At 35.2% G+C, this 24628-nt stretch overlaps 3 protein-coding genes across 3 annotated transcripts; all 3 read left to right on the forward strand.

Annotated features, from left to right (window-relative positions):
• Window positions 1-1094: 1094 nt before the first annotated feature.
• LOC120781284 (mucin-3B-like) lies at window positions 1095-7720 on the forward strand. Its single transcript, XM_040113480.1, has 8 exons — window positions 1095-1653; window positions 1802-1891; window positions 1960-2073; window positions 2142-2509; window positions 2577-2788; window positions 2845-3912; window positions 7357-7479; window positions 7544-7720. Exons 1-8 carry the CDS (start codon window positions 1462-1464, stop codon window positions 7630-7632), a joined length of 2256 nt encoding a protein of 751 aa, XP_039969414.1. The 5' UTR covers window positions 1095-1461; the 3' UTR covers window positions 7633-7720.
• Window positions 7721-7993: 273 nt separating this feature from the next.
• LOC120781220 (putative uncharacterized protein DDB_G0286901) lies at window positions 7994-10606 on the forward strand. The gene is made up of 3 exons (XM_040113349.1): window positions 7994-8473; window positions 8532-9206; window positions 9392-10606. Exons 1-3 carry the CDS (start codon window positions 8311-8313, stop codon window positions 10057-10059), a joined length of 1506 nt encoding a protein of 501 aa, XP_039969283.1. The 5' UTR covers window positions 7994-8310; the 3' UTR covers window positions 10060-10606.
• A 99-nt stretch (window positions 10607-10705) lies between these two features.
• Window positions 10706-21853, forward strand: LOC120781250. The gene is made up of 14 exons (XM_040113398.1): window positions 10706-11267; window positions 12061-12149; window positions 12798-12868; window positions 12932-13072; window positions 13158-13519; window positions 13583-13809; window positions 13884-14063; window positions 18287-18419; window positions 19287-19378; window positions 19665-19735; window positions 19792-19932; window positions 19987-20348; window positions 20912-21138; window positions 21217-21853. Exons 1-14 carry the CDS (start codon window positions 11113-11115, stop codon window positions 21399-21401), a joined length of 2436 nt encoding a protein of 811 aa, XP_039969332.1. The 5' UTR covers window positions 10706-11112; the 3' UTR covers window positions 21402-21853.
• Window positions 21854-24628: the final 2775 nt, after the last annotated feature.

A 24628-nucleotide genomic window follows, 5' to 3' on the forward strand; every position in this document is an offset into this window, starting at 1 on the left:
AATTCATTATCGTGGGGCAATGGAACATCTATTCGATCGTCATCGATTGGGGAAAGGGGGTCGCCATCTCCAGATGTTGCACTTCCACTGCTGTTCAGCAGGCTGGAGAAGTGTTCCCTCTATAACTTCAATATTGTTCCCTACATAACTTCATTATCTGCGATATCTGGAGCAAACAAGAGCATGCTTATAAGTGAGATGATACCAAGCTATGTTAATAAATATAGCAATATCTCTCCTTTGAGATTAGTCTCTCTTGGTCTTTCAATTAGCCACAATTAATTTCCGAACTCGACATTACTTATTACTTTAGCTCAAATGTTTCTGCTATTCGTATTTGGATATTATGCAAGCAAACAGATTAACTCAACGGCTACGTTGAACACAAAGTAGCATTTTGAAATTATTACGCATCCATATATACATACATACATATTTGGACATGAATAAAATAATTTGAAAGTAATTATATACTACACAATAGTAATTCAGATAATTTTGGCAAAACAGTTCCCCCACACACTACACCAGTGACATAACATGGTGATTCTGTTAGGTGCACAAGAGAACAGGAAAAGGAAGAAGGTAAGAAGAATTGCCCACTATGTTCATTTATTTGCATGGTTCACCTTTCTCAAGTGTCAGGCAGCATGACTCACATACTTTTATCTTCGTTGGCTTTGTGGGAGCGCACTTGAAGCGCCAAGCAGCTATTGGGACGTCTTCTTGCTGACGTTGAAAGAAGAAACGCGCTTATTATCGCTTAAGTGCTTTAACGCAAAACATTTGACGAAAACAAAACTTCATTGCGACCGACCGCTGGTCGACTGGTGCTTTCATTTGCTCGCCCATTACGGCACTTTCAAAGCTGCGAACAGAGCAGACCAAGCTATCAGGTACAACAACAAAGCGCAGCATACACGTTTCGAGCTCGTTATGCAAGTGCCGTCGCCGTCGCCGTCGCCGTTGCTGTGGAGCACAAATGCATTTTAGTTATAAACGCTACACACCAAATGTAAATAGAACATTCGAACGGGTGCATTGCATGAGGCGAGACTGCAACTGATGTTTAATTATAATAAGCAATAAACCGCCGCCCGTGCGAATGTGGACAATACCTTAAGTCTACCAGAATAAACGAATCAAAGCAAGTTAAGCACGGCGTTAGAAAGCCTTCACCGCGGAAAGTGGAAACGGAAGTGCTTTGTGAAGTGTGTTCAGTTTAGAAGAGTAGTGATTGATTTAAAAACAATTTGTGCAAATACAGATTTAAGAATATTAAAACATCGCACATAAACGGCCACCAGCATTTGAAATGAAATACAAGGACACAATATTGCTTGTACAAATTACATGGTGAATAAATGAAGTGTAATAAATGCGAGTAATTGCGTCAATAGAACTAACTGAATACTAATTGCTGTAACCAAGTTTCCTTGTGCCACAAAAATACTTAGCAAAATGTCTCCAAGTCATTATACAATAAAGCGGTTTCTTCAAGAATATATCATATTTACAAGTTTGGGATATGCTTTTTCCCGATCTTTGCCAAGTGCAAATAATAGACCAACTCCACAATTTGAACATCATTTTCAAAGTAATTTGGCAGTGCACCCATTCTATTACGGTCATCCGAATTCCCAGGCTTATTGGGTGAGTTTCTGAGAATTAAATATTGTGGCATATTAAGATTAATTCAAAAGTTGTAAGTATTATTTCATTAATACAATTTCACGTGAAATATGTGGGTATGAGCAGACTGAAGACCTAATATTAAACTTATACTGATATATCTTTACAGCCCCATGAGCCAGTTGGTACTTTTTTTGACAAAAAGCGTGGTATATTACGGTCATTTCCCGGCGGAGGGGTACCAGTGTTGGTCGACCATGTAGGTGTCCAGAAAATAATATTATTAAATACCACTACATCACTATATTCACTTTGAATCTCCAACAGCACAAGCGTTGTTCCAGTAACTTTGTGGGCATTAAGCCACATCCCAGTCAACGGCAATACTACTACGTTTGTAAGCCCGATTGTGTGATATTTGGGAAGTGTCAAAACCTGCAGGTAAATCATGAAATAGTTTCATATATTTTTGTCTAAACAACAAATACCTTTAATCTAATTTATAAAAGTCGTTCGATGCTACCAAAGCGCAGTGCATTCCGTATCCTACCCCTGACTACACTCCAGTGTGTGTAAAACCTGGCCGCTTTCCCATTTCAACAGATTGCTCGATATACTACAGATGTGATGCAGATCTTAAAGCACACATCCATTCGTGTCCACGAAATACCATTTTTTCGCCGCACAACGAAAAGTGCATATGCGGCGCTCATTGCAATCCAACAAAAGTTTCACTCCATAGTTCGCATATACCTCAGGACTGTGAGCACAAATTTCCACCATGTCTGCAAAACGGCACTTTTCGTACGCCCACGGATTGTTCTCTCTACTATACATGTGTTAAGGAAGGGTCGCTCTATCTGCAAACTCGCTTCAAGTATGCTAAATATTCAGGGACGGACAAGTAGCAGCATATTAAACATATGTTTACGTATTTCTTTCAGATGTCCAGAGCTAGAGTTTTTTGATCCTGCAAAGGGTACTTGTCGGCCGCAACATGAAGTCGCCTGCGATTCTATACAACTATCTGAATTGGTATTTCCCAGGCCACCACCACTACCTCACCTTCCCGTAATATATCCTGCACATTATTCTATGGACTCACTGGATGATAGTGACTACCCAACGGAATATTCCCTATCTTGCTCTAAAGAGGGTACGTTATATTACTGGTTCAAAGTGTTATTTATAATTCACATTTATTTTCTTTAGATACAATCAGCGCCAGCGTTAGCTCAAACGAAAGAACGACGTCTTCAAAATTTCCTGACTCATTAACAACTTCACCATCTAAACAAATGGTTGATACAAGCTCTGAAAATTCTATAGAAATAATTGCACACACACCAAGCTCTTTTACAGCTTCTGCTTTCGGCGTAACATCGACAGAACCCTTATTACAAAGCCATTCGTCACCAACAGGAAATTCGAACGGAATAATCCTCTCATCAACTTCTCCGCCCATAACAATTGGCAATACTTCCCAAAGTCCTATTTTATCACCCGAAGTTGCTTCTACTAAAACCTTTGCGCCTAAAGCTGTTCCGACCACTAATTCAGTAGTTGTAGGTGCTTTCACTCCAACATTTCCATCATTAAATCCATCTATTGTGAGCTCTTCTCCTGACATAATTTCAGTTCAAACCAGCTCACCAATAGATTTCGTTCCATTCGTTCCAACAAAACTACAAACCAGTTCTTCCACAATAGCGTTTTCATCAACAGCTTCCTCAATATTTCACTCATCACGAACGAAACACTCTACACCTCCTTCCACTCCTATAACTATGTTACCTAGAGACTTCTCTACAACAAATACCAGGTTAGCAGCGGCTGCTGAAATAACTACAACTCCTTTAATACCCAGTTCAACAACTCCATCGTCGTCAACAAGTTTTTCAAGTTCTACAGATGAAGATCGCTCTTTACCAACAAAATCTCACACTAGTACCTCTTTAATAAATATACTGCATATGAGTTCACCGACTGTTCACTCATCTTCCGTCGAAATAATTACAACCGGAACAGTTTCCACTTCCGATTCCCAACCGCACACTACTCTTCCCATAACAGCTTTATTTCCACCAGATTCCACAACAACTGAACTACCAACGACCCATTCAAGAACTATACAATCCTCTATGCCTACTGATTCATCGATTCTACCTCCGGTGACTTCAAATACAACTTCATCGTTACTAGATGATTCTTCTCCATTAGGCACTGTAGAATCTATTAATGTGACTAAAATTAAGCCAACTGTTTCTACCTCCACTTCAGGTATGTATGAACGATGAAAATAACAAAGAAAAGTTACAATTTCTCACTTAAATTATTAGTTATCATCACTCACAAACCCAAGAATACAATAGTAATACGAAACTTTATAACATTATTACCTTTCAACTAAAACTATTTATCAACATATAAAATATCAGATCGTTCTCAATAGTCCTGCGGTAGGTAAAGTTATTTTGCGAATTACAAGACTCGGAAATGACTAACAACCATGTATGACCTCCTTTTCAGTGCAATGCTCTATAATTTATATCTTCCCTCCTAAGGCAGACTACAATAACCCAACTTAAGTGAATGGTCATTTTTGACATACTCTGAAACACGATAAGTTACAATTATTTGCCACAATGTTCTAGAAATATAGTACCGTCGACAAAGTCAAAGTTTAAGACGACTTAAAATGATTTTTATACTCTTGCAAAGTGTTGGCAAAAAGCATAAGAGTAGAACTTGTTAATATACTTGTATGAATGTAAGCGAACCACCATAACCATAACCAATCACTAAACGAAGATATATGTAGAACTGTAGTTTAAGAAATTTGATTAGCTTAATTTTTTAGCAACATTTTTTTATAAAAAATTTTTCAAGCACCTGAAGGAATTTTAAGGTCTTTGATCTTTGTTAGTTGCAAGAGCATAAAATGTTCAGATACACCTGAACTAAGCCCTTCCTTACTTCCAACATTCCACACTAACTCACTCATTCATTACACTTTCTTCAACACATTAAATCGAAACTTGACACAAAATCAAATAATTTCAGAAACAACACCTGACCCTATTACAAATACTTTAAACCACAATGAAATTAGAAGTATAAGATCAAGTTTATTGATCCAGCCAGTTCAGTCAAACGAAAGCAATGTCTTTGAACAAACCGTCAATAGTGAATACGACTCCAATGAATTTGAAAAGCCTGGCTTCTACGATGACTATGAATCGGATTTTGAAACTACTGAAGTTTCGACAACAGATAAATGCGTACAAAGTGGGGCGTTGAGCGACAGAAATAAACCAACAGAAAAATCAAAAAGTAAAGATACAGAAGGTATAATGAATGATTTACATGATGGTACCGATGCCAGTTATTATGAAGGAGGCTCTTTTGAAGTAATATCTTCAAGCACAGTATCTGCTCTCCATGAAGAATCCGTTTCGACGACCCAATCAACAAGATTAATGCTAAATACTACTGTTCGCTCAGCTAGAAGAAATGTGCCGAAACACAATTTTGAATTACATAATCAATCCATCACAATACATCAGCAATTAAATATTGGACCGAATAAACTGGATGTAATTAACGTAGAAAAACCTTTGTTTAAAAATTCATCTAAAAATTGTAGTGATGACTTGGAAACTACAGGCCCTACAAATATCCACAACTCCTTGAAAAATATTTTCGCTAAGCCAAACGATAAAGAACTTTCCACCATCACTTCCTCAGAAATACCTACTTTTGAAGATAGTACCGATACTGAATTGACTACCGAAACTCCTAAAATTAACTCTCAAAGCATAGAAAATTCAAATATTATCAGTTCAAATGAATACGAATTGGGATCAACTAAATCTTTCTCACAAATGGTTTCAAACTTCAATACTGATAATCAACTAGAAGACTCGATGAGCACCATGCAACCGTTAGAATTTGCTAACCAGATCACCGCTAAAGAGATGGAAAGTTTCACAGAAAGTAATAAAGCTGCTCATATCGCCGCAGTGAAAAGAGATGAAGATTTAGGGAATAGTGAAGATGTAGACTCACAGATAAGTGTCAGCAAATCACTTATGCTCAAAGAGAATTCATGGAAGAGCCAAAATAATACTAAGCCGAAAAATTCTACGAAAAATTCTCAAATATTTTCAAAACTCAAAGAGAAAATGTTAAACAATAAACAAAACAAGAATGTTAAAGAGATTTTTAAAGGTGATGATGACGGAACAACAAATACAAAAACTCAAATCAGTGAGCTTCAAACATCGACTGTAAAAGAAAGATCTGTGACAGTAAACTCTACAAATACTAAGCAAGACAAAGAATCAGGGAGCTCGTCAAAGATCTCTGCTTTACAAACATCAATGAAAGCAATTAAGAAAAAAATAGAAGCAGTAACGACAACGGAACCAACGACATTGAAGAGGGCAAGGCAGGTTGGGGATAAAATTAACAACAAATTCGAATACTCAAATGAATACTCTACTTCAAGTGAAAATCAAATTTTTATAACGGAAAACTCAGTAGAAGCGCATCTGTCTACTTTTACGACGGAAACGAAAATCGGAAAAATTACGGAAGCTCCACTAAAAGCAACAGCTGAGGCTAAAGTAGTGACAGCAGAAAACTTACACAGTAAACATAACCATATCTGTAAGGATTTAATAGAACCTTCTATGAAATCATCAACGGACTCCACCAACACAGAAGTGAATCTAACTGTGCGCGATAAAGTTCGATTCAATGACACACAGGAACTTAGGGGTGCTAAAAACAGTACAAAAAGCGTAGAAACTCAGCCAACGGAATTGTCGTTAGTGAGAGGTAAAGTAATTACAGAACCACGCGACCTAGGCACACCACCCCTAACTCCTTTGAAAATAAGAACATATACAAAAGAAATCGTGCAATTAAACCATAGCAACACAAATTCTATTGACGCTTACAGTTCCAAGTTCCAAGTTAGAGTTCCGAGTACATATGAACCTATTCGTGATGCCGACATCGAAAATGATAGAAAAATCGCAAACTCTGATCAAATTTCAAAGCTAGTGGATATTTTGTTACCTCCAAGTACAGACAATCCTGTACAAGATTTGAAAATGGATCAGAATTCGGGTTGTGTGACAACTAGAGACACATTAGCCAAAACGAAACATTTAAATCCAAAAGAATTTATCAGCAAACACCTTAAAAATGCTGGTAGTGTTATAGAATCCGCTGAATCAGAAACCCCTTTGGGCAGCTTAGAAAAAAGCACTGGTCTTGTAAGAATTTGTGATCCCTTTCAGAGTAATATCTCAAATGAAGGGAATAAGCAAATAATACATCAATTCTCTAATTCAAAGTCTGACACAAGCAGGTCATTATCGGCCAGATTACCAGTAATAAGGAGCAATGTTACTTGTAAAACGCTTACGAGAGATTTGCCCTTAAGATCTTTCAAATTATTCTCAACTAAACATTCACTATCTACTACGACACAAAATACATTAACATCTACAAAAGAAGAGACTGTCGAGGACACAACAGTTCGAACAACCCATGTAGACATAAAATTCAAAGATAATCTCATGAATATTAAGTCCAACGATTTGCGTATAACACGTAATGTGCAAAATACAAATACACTACAAGATACACCTCAAACTTACAAAAGGACATTTAGAACGAAAATTGCAGGTTCTAATACAAATTCTGAACCAGTTACAGAATTTCCAATTCATGCTACCGATATACCCAAGCTCGAAGTCGTAGTCTTCGGAAACCTGGATTTAACTGTTCTTTATTGCCCCAAAGATTGTAGTAAGCAGCATGAACATAAATATGGTAGGTCTTAATAAATTCTCAATCTATTCAAACCCATGTTGATAAAATAACTTACTTTTTTTAGACAAAAAGGTTTTTGGTGATCAGCATGTGGTCGGTATTCAGTGGGATCCAGCAAAGTCTAAAAAAACGATGAGTATTCAAACGGTTTAGAAGCCAACGGAAAAAATTATTGTAAATAAATCAGTAGAATTAGAAATATTTGTGAGTCCCTTAATTAAAATATACGTTAGTTGGTAGTTATAGCATAAAGTTAAGAAATATATAATATATAAATATTATTTATGGAAATTCTATGATAATTCATAAAATAAAGATATACATACATATAAATAAGTAATCCTTATTGAAGGAAGTTTTTCTGCATTATTTTTGTTCCAGTCATTGGAAGCTGCTTTAAATATTTGTAATACGTAAAGAAATAATAAAAGCAATAAATCACCTGTGTCACCCTGTACGGTGTGACATATAAAAGAAAATGATAAAACCATTACTGTCAACATCTATTGCCAAACAATCTGAAAAGTTGGTTTTATATATGGTTGCTTTTCTCACGTTCATTAATTTATTTTTTTTACTTAACGATCAGAATAACTAACTAATTATAGTGAATATAAAATGATCGTACAAAAGTCCAAATCAATTGTAGTTTGCAAAAGTTATGCACCATAAGTTTTTAACAATTTTTTGACAGAGAATTGTGGATGGTTTAATTAACAAATTTAATAAGCGATAATTAAAGTACATGTAGAATATATCAAAGTGAAGAGGGCCTAAACTTAATTATTGAGTCAACTTATCATCAACAAAAATAAACTACTAATTGGGAAAATGATGGATGAACAGTTAATTGATGAAGTCGCTCAACATGGTGTTATTTTCAATCGTCAAAAATATTACCTTAATGGCAGTAATGGCCCAGGCGGTGTGGGGGGGAAGTATGAAACTAAAGACGAAGCTTGGCAAACAATTGCAATAAAGTTGAGGACAGATGGTAAGAGTATTGCCTTTTTACAAATTTGATGTAAAATATTTATTATATTCATATTCAGTTGAAACTTGTAAGAAACGATGGAAGTATTTACGGGAACGCTATGTTTCACAACGAAAACAGGGAGATCCTCCGGTATATGAGCACCTCTCTCGTCCATATCTCGAAAAAATGAAATTTCTCGATCAGCACATACAGCCTCGAAAATCCTACAGAAATGTGCCAAATTTTCTTACATCACCGCACTCGGTAAACAGTTCCAATTATAGTGAGTTCAATATGGATTCTAAATCAAATGGATCTATGAAAAATATAGGTCACTTCGGAAACTCTGCAGCCTCTCAACATCATTACCACCAATCAGATCCGCAACATACTATGAATGTACTGACTTCGTCAACGGTAGCTTCTTCAACACCAGAAAACGGAAATGGACATGTCAAAATAGAAGCTGATCAAATGTTTCGGGATTTTGCTGCAGCAGTAGCCTCACAACAGTTGCAACAAATTTCACAAACACATCTGCATCATCATCAAGCAGCCGCTGTAGCTGCCGCTATGGCCGACTCCTCGCAAAATTATAATGAACATTTTCGTGAAGGAAATCATTTGAACGGAAATGGTGTAGCTCATAATGGTAATAGCAGCGGTATTGGTATTTCGTCATCATCCTCGTCAATGAAATCACCTTTATCTTCTCCATTAGACGGTATAAACGGAAATCTTAGTGGAGGGAGTAAGTAAAATTAAGACTGAATGTTTTAAATTAGTTTCACGTTTTGTGAGAGGTGTGTAATATGCGTTTGCAAATGGCATGTATCTGGCTTCAAACATTTATACTTCCAGCTTGTACTATTAGTTTTAGTTAAATTTTCATTTTCACATATGTTAAAATATTCTTATACTTTCTCTATTTTAAAGATCCTTCCACGAATGGCGCACAACAGGCAACAGCACAGCCTTCGTCCTCCAATCAGATATCGACACACGCATATAATGATTCCAATAACGATGAGCTGGACTCATCAACAGGTAGCAGTTATCATACAAAAAAGCCGCGTGTACATCTAAATTCCAATGTTGCTAGTATGACTCATAACAACAATCATTCGCAACAACAACACCTCAGTGCACATGATACATCCAATTCGACAAACGCACAATATGTTGGAGATACGGACGATGAATCAGATGACAATAGTAGTAGTATGCTGCAATCGCAGGCTATAATAAATGATAACCAGATTAATCACTATGATAGTTCAGCTTCAACATCCTCTGCAGCGGCAATGCAACGTAATCCGAATTCTTCAAATAATAATCAGCAACAGGGAATGTTTCCGGCGAACGCTGACTTCCTTTTTCAGCTTTATCAGCAATTGCCTCATCAACAGCAAACAGTAACATCGGCCCAGCAGCACCAGCACCAGCATATAAATAAGTTTCAAACACCACAAAATCCAGTTCCCGCGCGCAGTTCAGAGCACCTACTTGGTGAATTAGTGACAACAGAGCTATTAAAAATGACAAAAGATCGACGTAAACATGTTCAGAAGCGTATACTTGAAATCCTATTTTTTGATGATTGAAATATAATGTACATAAGTGTACAACAGTTGTTTGTGCTCATTAGCATCACACTACATTTTGCCAACTCCAAGATGGAGGAGCAGAAAGCTGATTCATTCCATATACAAAATATAAAATTAGTGATTATTCCAGTATATATATATACAATATATATTTGCTAGAAATGTGGGAAATTAAATTTTATTTGTGTCCGGAGAGCCCACCTTAAATATCTGTCAGCGTTATTGTTTTAAATTTTATAAAATCTATTTTCTTATTCTAGTCAGTTTGCAAAATTTGATTTAGAATAATTACCACTTACTAGCTCGTACCTTTAAACAATTCATTATTTTGTGCAAACACCATGAAGAAATGTTTAACGTGAGATTTAATTACTTAAAATTATGTACATATTTTTATATAACTGGTATATAAACCTTTTACCGCCTACTACTGAAAGTAAGTTATAAAATTCATCAATATGTAACATAGACTATCGATCTATAGGTACCGCTTCAAAATATTACGACAAAATAGAGTAATAAAGGTATATTCCTAACCCGTAAATATTACAGAGAATAAAATTAATTGCATTATATGTATGTAATATACATTCAAACCTAACCATATAACCGTGCAAGCCACCTATCGGTTATATTACTGGTTAATTGCACCACACCAGCAAAATTATCGGTTTCTTAAGGCCCAATTGACAATCTAAACAGAACTGTACGTGTGAGCTTTCATCCCTTTCTTACTTAAAGAACTTATGATTTGTGCGGTGTATATGCGTTGAATTCTACGCTAACTCTTCTTGTATTGGAGGAAAGTCATATGAAAACAATTGCGTATGTTGACACCATAAATTGTAAACAACTTTCAACGGCGCTGCTTTGAATTCGAACGGCGTTGCCAAGTTAGTCAAATCAGATGATTTCGTATACTATGTTTACTGTGGCGAAAGTATAAGTTGTATTTGGAAGTGATAACTAGATAAGAAAAATAGTGCTCAGGATTTGTTCCTCATATATTTTCCTAATTTGGTTGGCTATCACTATTAAACTTGAATAAAAATGATGTCACGTACACTTAAATGCCTGCAACTACAATTCAATGTTAGTACAATTTTAGGATCTAGTGCAAACAAAATTACAAGTAGTGCGAGAAAGCTATCCAATCTTCATCGGTCGCAGAAGCCCCATCAACAATTGTTGGTAAAATTCCTACGGTATGTAAATTTTACGTAAGCCAATAATTTTCTTAGTATTTGAGAACGAAATAATTATTTTATATACTAATGTCTCCATAATTTTTTTGGTTAGGTAAAAAGGAGAGTGTCATTAGCCACAAAGTTTATTTACCATTTGCTAGCAACTGCTTTGCCTCAATGTTACTCCACGCGAAAGTACTATGAATTGCTTCCCAAGACTATGGTACCAATAGGTGCTACTTCTCATTGACCTGTTGGCAGCATGATGATATGTTGTTTGCGTAAACGAAATTAAAAACCTGCTGAAGTTTAACAGTTTACAATATTCCGGGTTATTTCTTCAAGTAGAGTTATAACCACCATACTAGCACAAATGATGCCTCCGTAGAAGAGGTAGTAACACCAAAAAAACACCGCGAAAATGTGTCAAGTTGTATAGAAGGCAAATGAAAATAAGAAACATAATGGGAGGACCGCTTCGGTCATATCGTCATTTTCAGAAGGGAAATGCGCCATGAGTGCTACTCTAACAGTAGAATATTTTTGCTTTAAACCACTATATACCTTCCCGAAACGAATTTGATAGATTGTATATCAAGCGACCATATTTAAATTTTTTTATTATTTGTTAACAGTATTCATGGTCGGACTTTTAAGTATCATATAGTATAAAAATCATGATTCACCCATACATATGTACATATATGAAGAAAAATTAATCACTTGCAAGAATATATATTTCTTCGTTTTAAAATGTTTATTTTGTTTCTTTGAACTAGAAATTAATTCATATGTAAATTTTTACTTACAGCCCGCTTTCAATTCAAACGCATGCGCCTGATACGAAATATGTAAGTGCGTCAGGCGATGGGGCTCCTGACTTCATGGCATTATTTCCAGGTAGGAACAAAGAAAATTTGTTTCAAATTTCCATATGTACATTGAAGACTATAGGCACATTTAACATCATCAGTGAAAGGGACCGGGACAGGGGTCACTTATTGTTATACATTTTATATTGTAATGCAAACGTTTAGTTTGATATACATGTGTCGCATTCAATTTGCATGATAAAACTTATTAAACCCCAGTTCATAAATATAGGAGTCACACATATTCACATCACATTTTGTGTACGTTCAACTGAAGTCAAACCGCATGCGAAGCCAGTTGAAAGTGAAAATAGAAGGCTGGGTTGATATTGTTCTCGTAGTTAAGGAATTTTACTCATTACCTATTTCCCGAGTAATGATTGTAAATAAGGGCAGGTTGAGCAGCTTTGTGTTATAGTTAATTGTCTTCGAAATCATTTAACTATAGGAAACTGTTTTGCAAGTCGCTCAGGTATTTTTTTCTCCAAATGTTTGCTTTTTGGCATTTTGAGGTTGTTATGGCGGTGTAGCGCTTATATTCACATAACCGTACTTTGTAGATATGGTTCAATATGGGGATATATATAATAATAATAAGTGAACGATGAAAACGATATCCCTTGATACCTTTCATATTTACATTTTATTAAAAACAGCATTGTAATATTTTTTGCAGATATTGTACGTGAACTCACCGACGAAATAAGGAGCTTAAAAGCAGACGAGGCCGCAAGCTGGAACGAAAAGGTAAAAGTTCTGAAGTTTCATAATCAATTGCTGTATAAACAAAACTGTTTAAATTTATTGCAGGCCTTGGAGTACAATGCAATAGGCGGGAAAAAGAGTCGTGCTTTTCTTGCTATTTCAACCTACAAAAATCTAGTCAAACCCGAAGAGCTCACGCCAGAAAATCTTCAATTATTACACTATCTGGCATGGTGCATTGAAATGGTTTGTCTGTGTTTATTTTTGTTTTAGAAATTAAAAAATGCAATTTATATTAAGTAAATTAATTTCAAAATGTTTTTGTTCACAGTTACAATGTTTCTTCCTCATAACTGATGACATTGTGGACGACAGCATTACACGTCGTGGTCAATTGTGCTGGCACAAAAAGAATGATGTTGGCATTATAGCTGTCAACGATGCTATGATGATTGAAAATGGAATATACGCACTGCTGCGTAAACATTTTCGCCATTTGGATTGTTACGTTGATTTACTTGAACTATTTCATAAAATAACTTTTATTACAACCTCGGGACAATCAATGGATAATATTTATGCAAATAAAAAAGTAACCGATTTTAATATAGACAAATACAATGTAATTAGTGATACAAAAACTGGCTACTATTCTTTCTATTTTCCGGTAGCAGTGGCTTTCCATTTGGCAGGGTATGTTTGAAGCTTTAATTTTAAATTCAATTCAATATAATTAATTTAAATAATTAATTTTAGTGTAAAGAACAAAGCGGTATTTGAGGAATCAAAAACTATTCTTTTAGAAATGAGTCATTTATTTCAAGTACAAGACGATTTCATCGATTGTTTTGGTGATTCTGATATAAGTGGCAAAATCGGCACAGATATACAGGACAACAAAGCTTCTTGGTTGGCTGTAATGTGTATGCAGAAAGCTAGTCCCGCACAAAGAGAGATAATGGAGGAATGCTATGGACAAAAAGGTGAATAGTCAGAGAGAAAATATGTTGATATTGCTACATGTAAAATATAAAATATGTAACACTTTTCTTTACAGATGCTGAAAAAGTCGCGCGTGTTAAAGAACTTTACAAAGAATTGGATCTTATCAACCACTACCATGTGTATGAAGAGAGAAAATACAACGATATTAAAATGAAAATTCAACAAGCGTCCAATGGTGTACCCAAAGATGCCTTTTTATCTTTATTAAACAAATTCTATAAACGACAAGTCTAATTGGAGCAATGAAGATATAAAACGGAAAAATTGAACTTAGCAGAATTATTTCATATTTATAAATCTTACAGAGGTCATGGAGGTTATTTTCATCAACTTTTTTATCTGAAAATAAATTTCTTAAATGCACTTGTTAATAACTAAACCGAAGTACCTTTAAAGCCAAGCAAGAGGGAGTTGAGGTCGCAGTGGTGTTGTTGTAATTTTATCTAATCCCCGTTAGGGTGGTAAATTGTATTCGAGATCACCCAACAGTAGGCCCAGGAAACGTGCTATTTCGACGTGGTCGGACCATAGGGAGAGGGTTGTCAGATGTGTAGGGTTAGCTTGGCAATCAAGGAGGTGGTTAGTGTCATGCGGAGACTCGTTACATGCTGGACATGTATTTGGTATGCCGGGGTCAGTAATTCTGGTGGGGGTTTCGTCATTCATTGTGCAGAACATCGAGTCCTCTATCTGCTCTGCTAGCTTCATCCCCCTATGAATATTTGACAGGCAGGATTGCGAAAGATCGTGATGCGCGCTAAAGTCGCTTAGTACCAAACAGTTTTCATCACGAAGAAGCACGCCTATGTTCGGGTGTTTATGTTGTACAGTATGAAGGCTAGGCCTTCACTATTATCTCGCTCGCGATCCTTACGTTGGACGTTGAAAAATTCCTCCAGGGCCTTCTCTCTGCTGCAAGGAGTTGCTCCAGAGATGACAAATTTATTCTAAAACTCACCGGTCCGAACGGGAATAGAACACCGAAAAAACAGCCCTTGGACGGATAAAATCTGGGTCAATTTCGGTAAAGTAAAAGCGGCTGTCGTGGAAAAAGTTCCTCGTTTCCTCCCGTGCATTGCTCATAATACTCTAAATAGCTACCAACAACACCACATAGTAGTTCACCGGATGTATTCTTTTTACAATTAATCACCACAATCAAAACAAGTATGTTTAGGTTTAAAAAGCCTTGGTATTAAGAATGATTGGAATTTAATTCTACATATATAATTTGATAATTCCATTCGCTGAACTTCAAGTGTTTGTGAGTGAATACGATATGTTTAGAAAGATAATTTGAACTTTGTTATTGTTTAAATGAGTTAAGCCTCCCTCACTCTATCCTGGAAAAACTGGCGCACCCTAGCACAACTCAACTCCCCTGAGACGAACACCACACTTAACATCGCAAAACAACATGCACTAATAGAACACACCGGGGGACAAATTGCCTTTCACCACAGCAGGATGACAACTATCTACCTAACAAAAGGATTGGATCATCGCAGCTTTTGACACATTCGTTTAATACTTTCGAAGAGAAACGTTGACCACATGGTTCTTAAAGCGCCCATACACAAGCACACAAGTGCGTTCGATCGGTATGTGTGCGCTTGCGGTTTATCGTGTATGGGCTTGTTCGCGTACCGATCCATTTTCGCGAAAATGTTTGATTTTTTACGATCGGTGCGCGAGCATGTGTATCGTGTATGGCGTTGTCGGCGCACAAAATCTCATTTCTCTCGTGTCGCCGAAAAGTGAAGATCGCGGACAATGGCAAGTGTTAAGGGCAGAGCCTGCTTTCGAGGCTTCAAAAAATCGATTTTTTTGGGAGGGAAACAAATTATTGATTCAAGCGAAATTTCTAAGCTTTATAGTTATATATTTGAACATCTTTCACAAATTTTTTGGATACGAAATCTTTGATATTATGCCTTTGGGAAGCAATTACCCGATGCATCTCGTATGTACATTCTTCGGACGGCGGCCAGGATGCAGGTCGCGATTTCTATCGGAAACAAAAAATTTAAAGAGATTCATATTTTTTATGAATTTATCTTCTAGTTAAACTAAGAAAATTCCAAAAGAAAAGTGTAAAATTTAAAATTTTATTAAAAACTGAATAATTAGTGGCTTTTGATCAAAACAAGTTTACTTTATGCTGTTTAAAAGTATGTTAAAACTTGAATTTTCTTAAAATTTTTTTTAGTTTAAATAGAAGATAATTTTATGCCAATGATAATAAACTTTGCCCTAATTCCATACGACGTTTATTTTTTTTTTTCTATCCTGTCCGCCAATTAAGAATAATCGTAAAAATTAAAAACCGAGAAATCACGCTTCAAAGTTTTCGCTTTTTGCCTAAGCGCTCATATATGTATATACATAAGTACATAGTGTAAGAAAAATAAAAGTTGGAATAACTTATCGAAATACAAAGAAATATATAAAAGTGCTACTTTAGAAATAAATTCGAAGAAATGTTTCGCTTGCTGTCGCACATGTTAACTCTGTGAAGAACGAACGTAAAATGGATTTGTGTGTCGTGTATGGGCAAACGAATTCATACCGATCGAACGCACTTGTGTGCTCGTGTATGGGCTCTATTACGCGCTGACCTTTTTCCCATATCAACATTTGTATACACATCCGTATACATACATATATACACATTCGCTAAAATACGGATCCGCGTCAACTCGATCGCCAACACCGGCAAATAACTCACGGAATGGGAGTCTCGCCGCCCCTACCTTGGTTTATATTTACAAACTTTATAAAATATTAATTTAGTGATGTAAATAAAATTATTGAAAAAATAAAGTGTATACAAAAATAAACGGATATTTTCATTTTGATGGCCGCAGTGGTAGCTGCACCTCACGATATTGTGTGTACATATAAACAGTTATAAATGATTTTATTAAAGGTCATCGTGTATTGAAAAGTAAACACTATAAATACGAGAAGCAGTGATACTTCACGTTTATATTTTATATTTTTGTAATCTGTAGTATTTCCGTGCAGTTTTATTTTGTCAGTGGCGCTATACACATGTTTTGAATTCAATATCAATTCAATATTCAAATCAAAAATTATTAACAAAAAATTATATTAGTGGCAGTGAAGGTGAATAATAGTAATAATAAGAAGAAGATAAGCTTAAATCGTTTTCTTTTTTCTCTGTTTTAAAATCCAAAAAAAAAATTCACTGATTTATTTTAATTTCCGCTGGAAGTAACTAAACTTCGTGATATCAGTTTTATATTTGGCATATGAATAGATCTGACATTGACATAATCTAAATCAAGTATGTATGTATATACGTAGTATACAAATTTAATAGTTTCCGCTATGAACTACAAATTTATTTATAACTAAAAGATCATAGGCGTACAGGACGTGTCAGGAAGAAGTGCCTCAATTAAATGTATGTCTATTTATGGTACATAGGGTCAAAAACAATTACCTAGTGCGCTACTTTGCAAGATCTGGGTCGCTCTCTATCCCTCTTTGCAGCTAACCTATTTTAAATCGCAGAGTGTATTTCAGATGTAAGAAGTAAGGAAAGGGTTCGGGTAAAACCGAACTTTTCATACTTTTCCAACTTGCTTGGATTAAAGCTGGGGTTCAGGTACGTCAGGCTTGTTAGTTATATCAGGGCTAGGTCAAGTTTTCGCCCATTTTTTCTATTTTTAACACAAAGATTCACTTATGTAAAAAATTTGCTTTCTAATTGTCATTGAGGTAACTCATATATTGGCCGATATAAGCGATATAAAATCACCCGTAAGCTCGAAATATTTTATATAAGATATAAGAGTGAAGTAAAAAGTCAACTATAGGTACTGGGGTCCACATATTCGGTCGGTAACATACTTCAAAGGTCAAAGTTTTATCTAGTTATTGCTTATTGATTCGTATACTGGAAAGGGAAATTATCAAATAGAATTTTAAATTGTGTTATATGGAAAGTAGGCGTGGCGTATATAACGATTTCGCTCATTTTCATTTTGTGTGATACAAATTTCATGTACCGAATTTGATTGAAATCAGTCAAGCAGGTTCCGTGATCTGTGGTTTTACCTAAAAGTGAACGGTGTAGCGTCCATTGTTCAATTTTCAAACCCTCTCTTACCATCTTGGAGGTAAAATTTACTGTCTCTGACGTTTTTAGTAGTTTTAGATAGGCGTTTTAGCACGAATCGTTTGGGAGATAGGTGGGAGCACGCCCATTGTCAAATTTATAGCCCACAGGCGCCCCTTGCTAATGCTTAATTAATTTATACATATGTATGTATTTCTTTATACTGGTTATGATAGTTTACTTCAGAATTATTTTTGAACAAATCTTCAAAAATTTAGAAAAATGTATTATATTCTTCGAAAATGGCGGCAAATACAACCAGCTTTTGTAAACGCAGTCACTGTGGAGAGTAACATTAGCAACATTAGCAACAATAACAACAAATCGTACTGTTTTTCCTTCCACGTCACATCGCTATGCATCAAATCACTCCGGAACTAAAGTTACTAAACCATCACCTACTCGAGAGGCGCCCCTAAACTACATCGGAAATAAAATAAGGTGAGTGAAAATGGTCAGCACCTTCGACGCATCGTACATTATTGTGTACAATGAGTTTGTAAATTTATGAATATACTCGCACGTAAATTACAACACTTGCAATATTACAATTCAAATCCAGTATATGTACGAGTATGTGTACATATGTACATAATTATTATACTCTCACAACATGTTGCGACGGTAAATGATTGTGTTCACCTTACGGTTGTTTGTAACAATTAAAACTCATCGAGATAGATATATTGTATACTATATAGTATATGTAAACTATATAATCAGGATGGCGAGACGAGTTGAAATCCAGGTGACTTACTGTTCGTCCGTCTGGCCACGCAAGCTAAAATTGAGTAAAAATTATGCTACATATCCCCGGATAATTGGACTTCAAAAATTGCACAATATTTGGTACAATTAACTGATACTCGTTTAATTGAGGAATTTGTTCAATTACTACAATCGCGCTTAATTAGGCAGCCTAATCAAATGAAACTCATAAACTCATATGTACCCTTTGGGTATTTAGTATTTAGTTCTTAGCAATGAAACCTTAATAAAATTTTTCACTTTCAACGCAAAAAATATGATGAACAAACAGAAGACAATGCACTTATATATTTAGAGATATTGTTATATAAAACAAACAATTTGAGGAACAAAATAGGTAATATGAATTTTCAATTGTAGATGCCAGAGATAACTTTTTAAAGAAAGTTTTTTTTTGTAATAAGCTTGGGGAAATTAAAAGTATATTTTTTTAATAACATACCAATTAACCGAGGTCAATTAAGCGGGTAATTTTACACGTATGTACATATATGGATGAAACTTCCTTACTTACACATTGTATTGTATTATATTTCTCAGCCGATCACCAGCATTGGAACAAAATTTTGGATTAATTTCTAGACGATTGATGTCAAAAGATGAAATACGTGATTTCGATGCCGTATTGCCAGGTAAAACTAAAGTTACGACTTCCAAATTGCTCGTACTAAACCGAGTCTGATTGGGGATTTCAATATGTGGTCGCTAATATCTTCGGGGTTTTTAAGTTAAATTCTTCACAAATTGAATTTACATATGTTTGTATAAAGTACGTATTTTAAAGCTTTAATAAAAGCTTCCATGAAAAAGGTTCCAAAACCATGAGAAAGCGGTGCACTAACGAACAAAAGTTTAAAGAATTCTCTACCGCTAATTAAGTGGCACACACTATTAACACACAGTTTTAATTTTTTCAAGATGTTGTGCGCGGCCTTGGCTCTATAGCTGAACGATACAACAGCAAAGAAGCGGGGCAACGGTTCAGGAAGGTATCGGTTTTTGTTTAGTTAATCATAATTTCAAATACATATTTTTCATTTTATAGTGTCTGCAGTATAATTTATCACTTACAAATTACAAAAATGGCCTAATCCCCATTTTGACATACAAAAGTGCAGCAAAAGACGAGCAAATAAATGCGGAACATTTAAGATTGGCACATATGCTTGGCTGGTGTTTTGAAATGGTAATGTGTAAAAATATTATAATATAGCGATGCGTTGTATTTTATGTCCAATAGATGCTGTGGTTCATACTCATGACCGATGACATATTGGACAAAAGCACAAGACGTCGTGGTCAATTGTGTTGGCATAAGTTGGAGGAGGTCGGTCTCTCCGCCATAAATGATGCAATCCTGATAGAGAATGGAATTTATGAGCTTCTCAAGAAACATTTCCGCCACTTAGATTGCTATGTTGATCTTCTCGAATTGTTTCATCAAAACACTTTTAAATGTTTATGTGGGCAATCATTAGATTTGCTTCTCACTAAAAGGAATGTGACTACCTTCAATATGGAGACGTATGATTCGCTAGTGTTGAATAAGACTTCCTGTCATTTTTTTTATTTGCCTGTTTTTGCAGGGCTTCATTTGGCAGGGTAAGTATCATGTCTATTTTACAACACATATGACTCCCGCAACATGTCCCACAGAGAATAATAGGTGTGTTCATACATACAAGTATATTCGTATGTATGCATTTGTATATATCCATTAAAAGATTTTAGTGACGAAAAGGTCAGAACGTTAGAATTGTTAACTTATAATGAAATAGTGTTTTATATATAAAAATGTTCAGAATGACGATTTGAAAAGCAATCTGGCTGTCCTTCCGCGCACGCGAAAACTTGAGAAATATTAAGATATGTTGATAAAATTTGGTACACGTGATATTCAAAACGCCCGTTTTACTGCATACCATAGTATATGTACATATATCGATCAATATGTAAGATAACTTAGCAAAATTAAGTGAACTTATAACATATAAAGTTTTCCAACTCCTGAAAGCATTTCTCTGTCTTTTTGTTCAATTTGGCAATTTGCCAAAGTATAAAATGATAAGTTCAGCCCTTCCTTTTGGAAATTATGAGACAGTTTGATGTTCGGCTACGACCGATCTTAATTTTTTGTTTAATGTAATTTTCTGTATTATTTGCAGAGTTAAAGATAAGCACGTTTTCGATGAATCCCAAAGCATTTTATTTGACTTGGGTCATTATTCGCAAGTTCAAAATGATTTTCATGACTGTTTCGGTGAATATGAATTCACTGGCAAAATCGGCACAGATATTGAAACTAACAAATGCTCCTGGTTGGCGGTGAAATGTATGGAACTGGCAAACCCACAACAAAAGTCTATTATGGCAGACTGTTATGGGCATAATGGTTAGTTGGTGGTATCACTATATATGGATAAGAAGATTTGCAAATTTTTGGGTTTGATTAAATCTCCCATTATTTTAGATCCTCAGAAGATAGCGCGCGTTAAGCAAGTTTACGAAGAATTGGATATGCTCAATATTTATGCCAAATATGAGGAAGAGACATGTAACCGCATTCTTACGAATATCCAAAATACATCAGATGCAGTTCCGCGAGAGATTTTGACAGAAATTCTTTGTCAAATTTATGACAAAGAAATTAAGTAAGGACAGGAAGTGGAAAGAACAAATAAGCAAAGAAATTAGCTACTTGGGAACTAATTTACGGTTTTGTGGTACGAATAGTTTAAAATTAAGTTGGACCATCTTGAGTGAGCTTAACAAATCCTAGGTATTTTCAATTATTTTCCGGAAACCAGGTGAACTCTCTCAAAATTTTGTCCTGTTTCCTAATATTTATTTAAAGCGCTTCTATAATAATTTCCGATTACATAAGAAAGTGGGCAATCTTTCTCTGAACTTAATTCGGTAAAAATAATGAATGGATGAGTTAATTTTTCCAGTAATTTAATCCCATATACATATGTATACAGCCCTCTCATACATATGTCTTATTTTGGTGTATATTTTGAAAGATTATATCATCTGCAACTGCCTTCACTCCTAACTTTATACTAGACATACTACATACATATGCATGATTATGTACATGCTTACTTATCAGCAAAGCCGAAATACTATTAAAAACAAGAAAAAACGTTAACTTCGGCTGCACCGAAGGTATATTAGCTTCACAGGTGCATTTCTTTTAGTAACTATGATTTCAGTTTGTATGGAAGCTATATGCTATTGTAATCCGATCTGAACAATTATTAAACTGAGGGACTCGTATATATACAGACAGACGGACAGACGAACGGACATGGCTAAATCGACTCAGCTCAACATGCTGATCATTTATATACTTATATACTTTATAGGGTCTCCGACGCTTCCTTCTGGGTGTTACAAACTTCGTGACAAACTTAATATACCCTGTTGAGGGTATAATAAATATACATTTTCAAACATACATACCTACTTATGTACATGAACAGCCACATGCATTTACATGCAATACGCATCTTAGGATAATAAAAGTGCTTGGGGACACAAGTCATAAATTTACAGATGAGATAACATTAAACACACACACATGTATTGAATTGTACACTCCAAAACAACCCCAAATAAAGCAGCATAAACAATATGCAGCAATACATACAAACATACACACATACACATATATTTAGTTATTTAGGATAGTTTTCTAAAATAGTATATAAGTAATGAAAATATCAAAATAAAATTAGAATGAATATATGTATGTATTCTCACTCAAACAAAGATCTTTATTTTCCCCCCCACCAGCGGTAAGAACTTAAAGATTCTTTTTTTCAATGTTTGATGATCCAAATCAAACACCTCTTCTATTCTGAATTGTGTCAAATTTAATTAAACCCTCGGTAATGTTTTCTATAATTCGTAAGTTTTTGCCGATACGTACGAGTACAACTGCTGGTATAGTTAATTATATCCGATTTCCGATTCGTCTATTCTCACAATACCGTTGCATGTTCGAAGTTGGTGCCAGTTGTACTCGTATTCAGCCATTAGGATTTAATTTTAAGGAAACCCAGCATTTCGTGATATTAAAACGGTAAGTGCAAAATTGACCAATAAAAAGAAAAATCTTGACATTAGTTCAGAAGCACATAGATCTATGACTTGATTTTGATCGGTTTGTTGGAAGGTAGTTATACCCGTACGCTTTAGAATTTCGATTTGTTCGGAGACTGGAGCGATGGCTTGGATCATAATCTAAGCTAAACTTTGTGAAGATACTTTGTCAAATAAAAAAGAACTTGAGTTTAATCGGTCAGTTGGTATGGCAGTCCGATATCAGCTGTTCCAAAAAATGAGAAGCTTCATGGACGTGTGCCACTCAGGGACTAGTTCGCAGACGGACAAACTGGCAATTATAAATATACCTCCGCCGTTTCGTTTTGGGTGTTACAAATATCGTGGCAAACTTAAAAATCTGACAATCCCTATGTAACTAGTACATTAGGTATTAAATAAAAATTGGAATAATTGAAATTAGAACTATCGACTAATTATGAGAACTTCCTTCAAATTATGTATCATCGAATTGGATCATGGAAATCATCAATTCCCTTGAATCAAAAATTATTTTATATCGACCATCAAGATGTATTTCTGACCTCTACGCCACTGGCCATACAATGAAGATAGAATTTGGTAACGAATTTGTTGCCCAGAAGACTCCAGAATATTACATAGTTGTTTATATTATTGTTATTTATTTGTATTTATATTCAGTGAAGCGTCATATTCGCGCCCAGCGCGAGCTACATATAAAGGTTCAGCAGGAAGCAAAGCGTGTAAGCGCGTAGTAAGTAAAACGCAAAATGTTTAGTTATTCATCAATATTCATTTTGCCGCCTTCAAACTAATTTCCATCAGATGTAATGCACTTATGTCAACGATTTTTCCAGTCCTCGAACCACATTTCATAAGCACTAGGATGGCCTTCAACTTCATCAGCGAATTTTAATGTATCTTCACACCTTGATTTTTGAGCGGCTTTGACATGGTTTTTTTTAGTTCGGCATGTTTTTCCCCCTCCATTCAGAAGATTGTTGACTTATTTGCATGTCACTCACTCACTCATAACCGCATGTCTCATTGCCGGTTATACTGCTCTCCTAGAATTTGGTCAAATCATTCGAACGGCCTTTGCCTGAGGATTTTCAAGCACCATATCCATATATGAATAAAAAAGTAGAGGTCAGTTTTAACTTATTAAGAATTTTTGCCAACTTCCAAGAAACGATTAAGTCCAACTCGACCAAAATTGGTTAGAAATTGTGTAATTGCACGTATATATCCAATATACAATATATATTTTAATTCATTTATTATAATTCTTCCCCTAAGGGCATCATCATCATTGGAGAATCACATTGTACTATCAAAGTCAAATAACTTTTCGTTTCGTTTATCCAAACGAAATATTTGCAATTAAAATATTACAGCATTGGTTAAGTGAAAATTTATTGAAAATGAACTATAAGAAAACTAAAAGTCATCCAAAAGAGCGTAAACTAGTATATTAAGAAAGGGGTCATACCAGGGTCTATATATAATTTCAATAACATATCTGGCAAATTGGCTAATATACATATGTATATGCTATACAGTCAGCCGGAAGATCCTTACATATATTAGGTGTATGAGCCTAGGAGAAATATCGAACAATCGGTTTTACCTACTTTTAACACAAGGGTATATTGTTGTCAGGAAAAGATGCTCTCTGAATTTAAATAATATATCTCATACATTGACTGATATTTCCGGTAAAGAGCTACCCATAAAGACCCGTAGATCCGTATATGAGGGCTTAAAAAGCTATGGTCTGATTTCGAACTTTT

This window comes from Bactrocera tryoni, unplaced genomic scaffold (genome assembly GCF_016617805.1).
Source record: "Bactrocera tryoni isolate S06 unplaced genomic scaffold, CSIRO_BtryS06_freeze2 scaffold_517, whole genome shotgun sequence".
NCBI lineage: Eukaryota > Metazoa > Arthropoda > Insecta > Diptera > Tephritidae > Bactrocera > Bactrocera tryoni.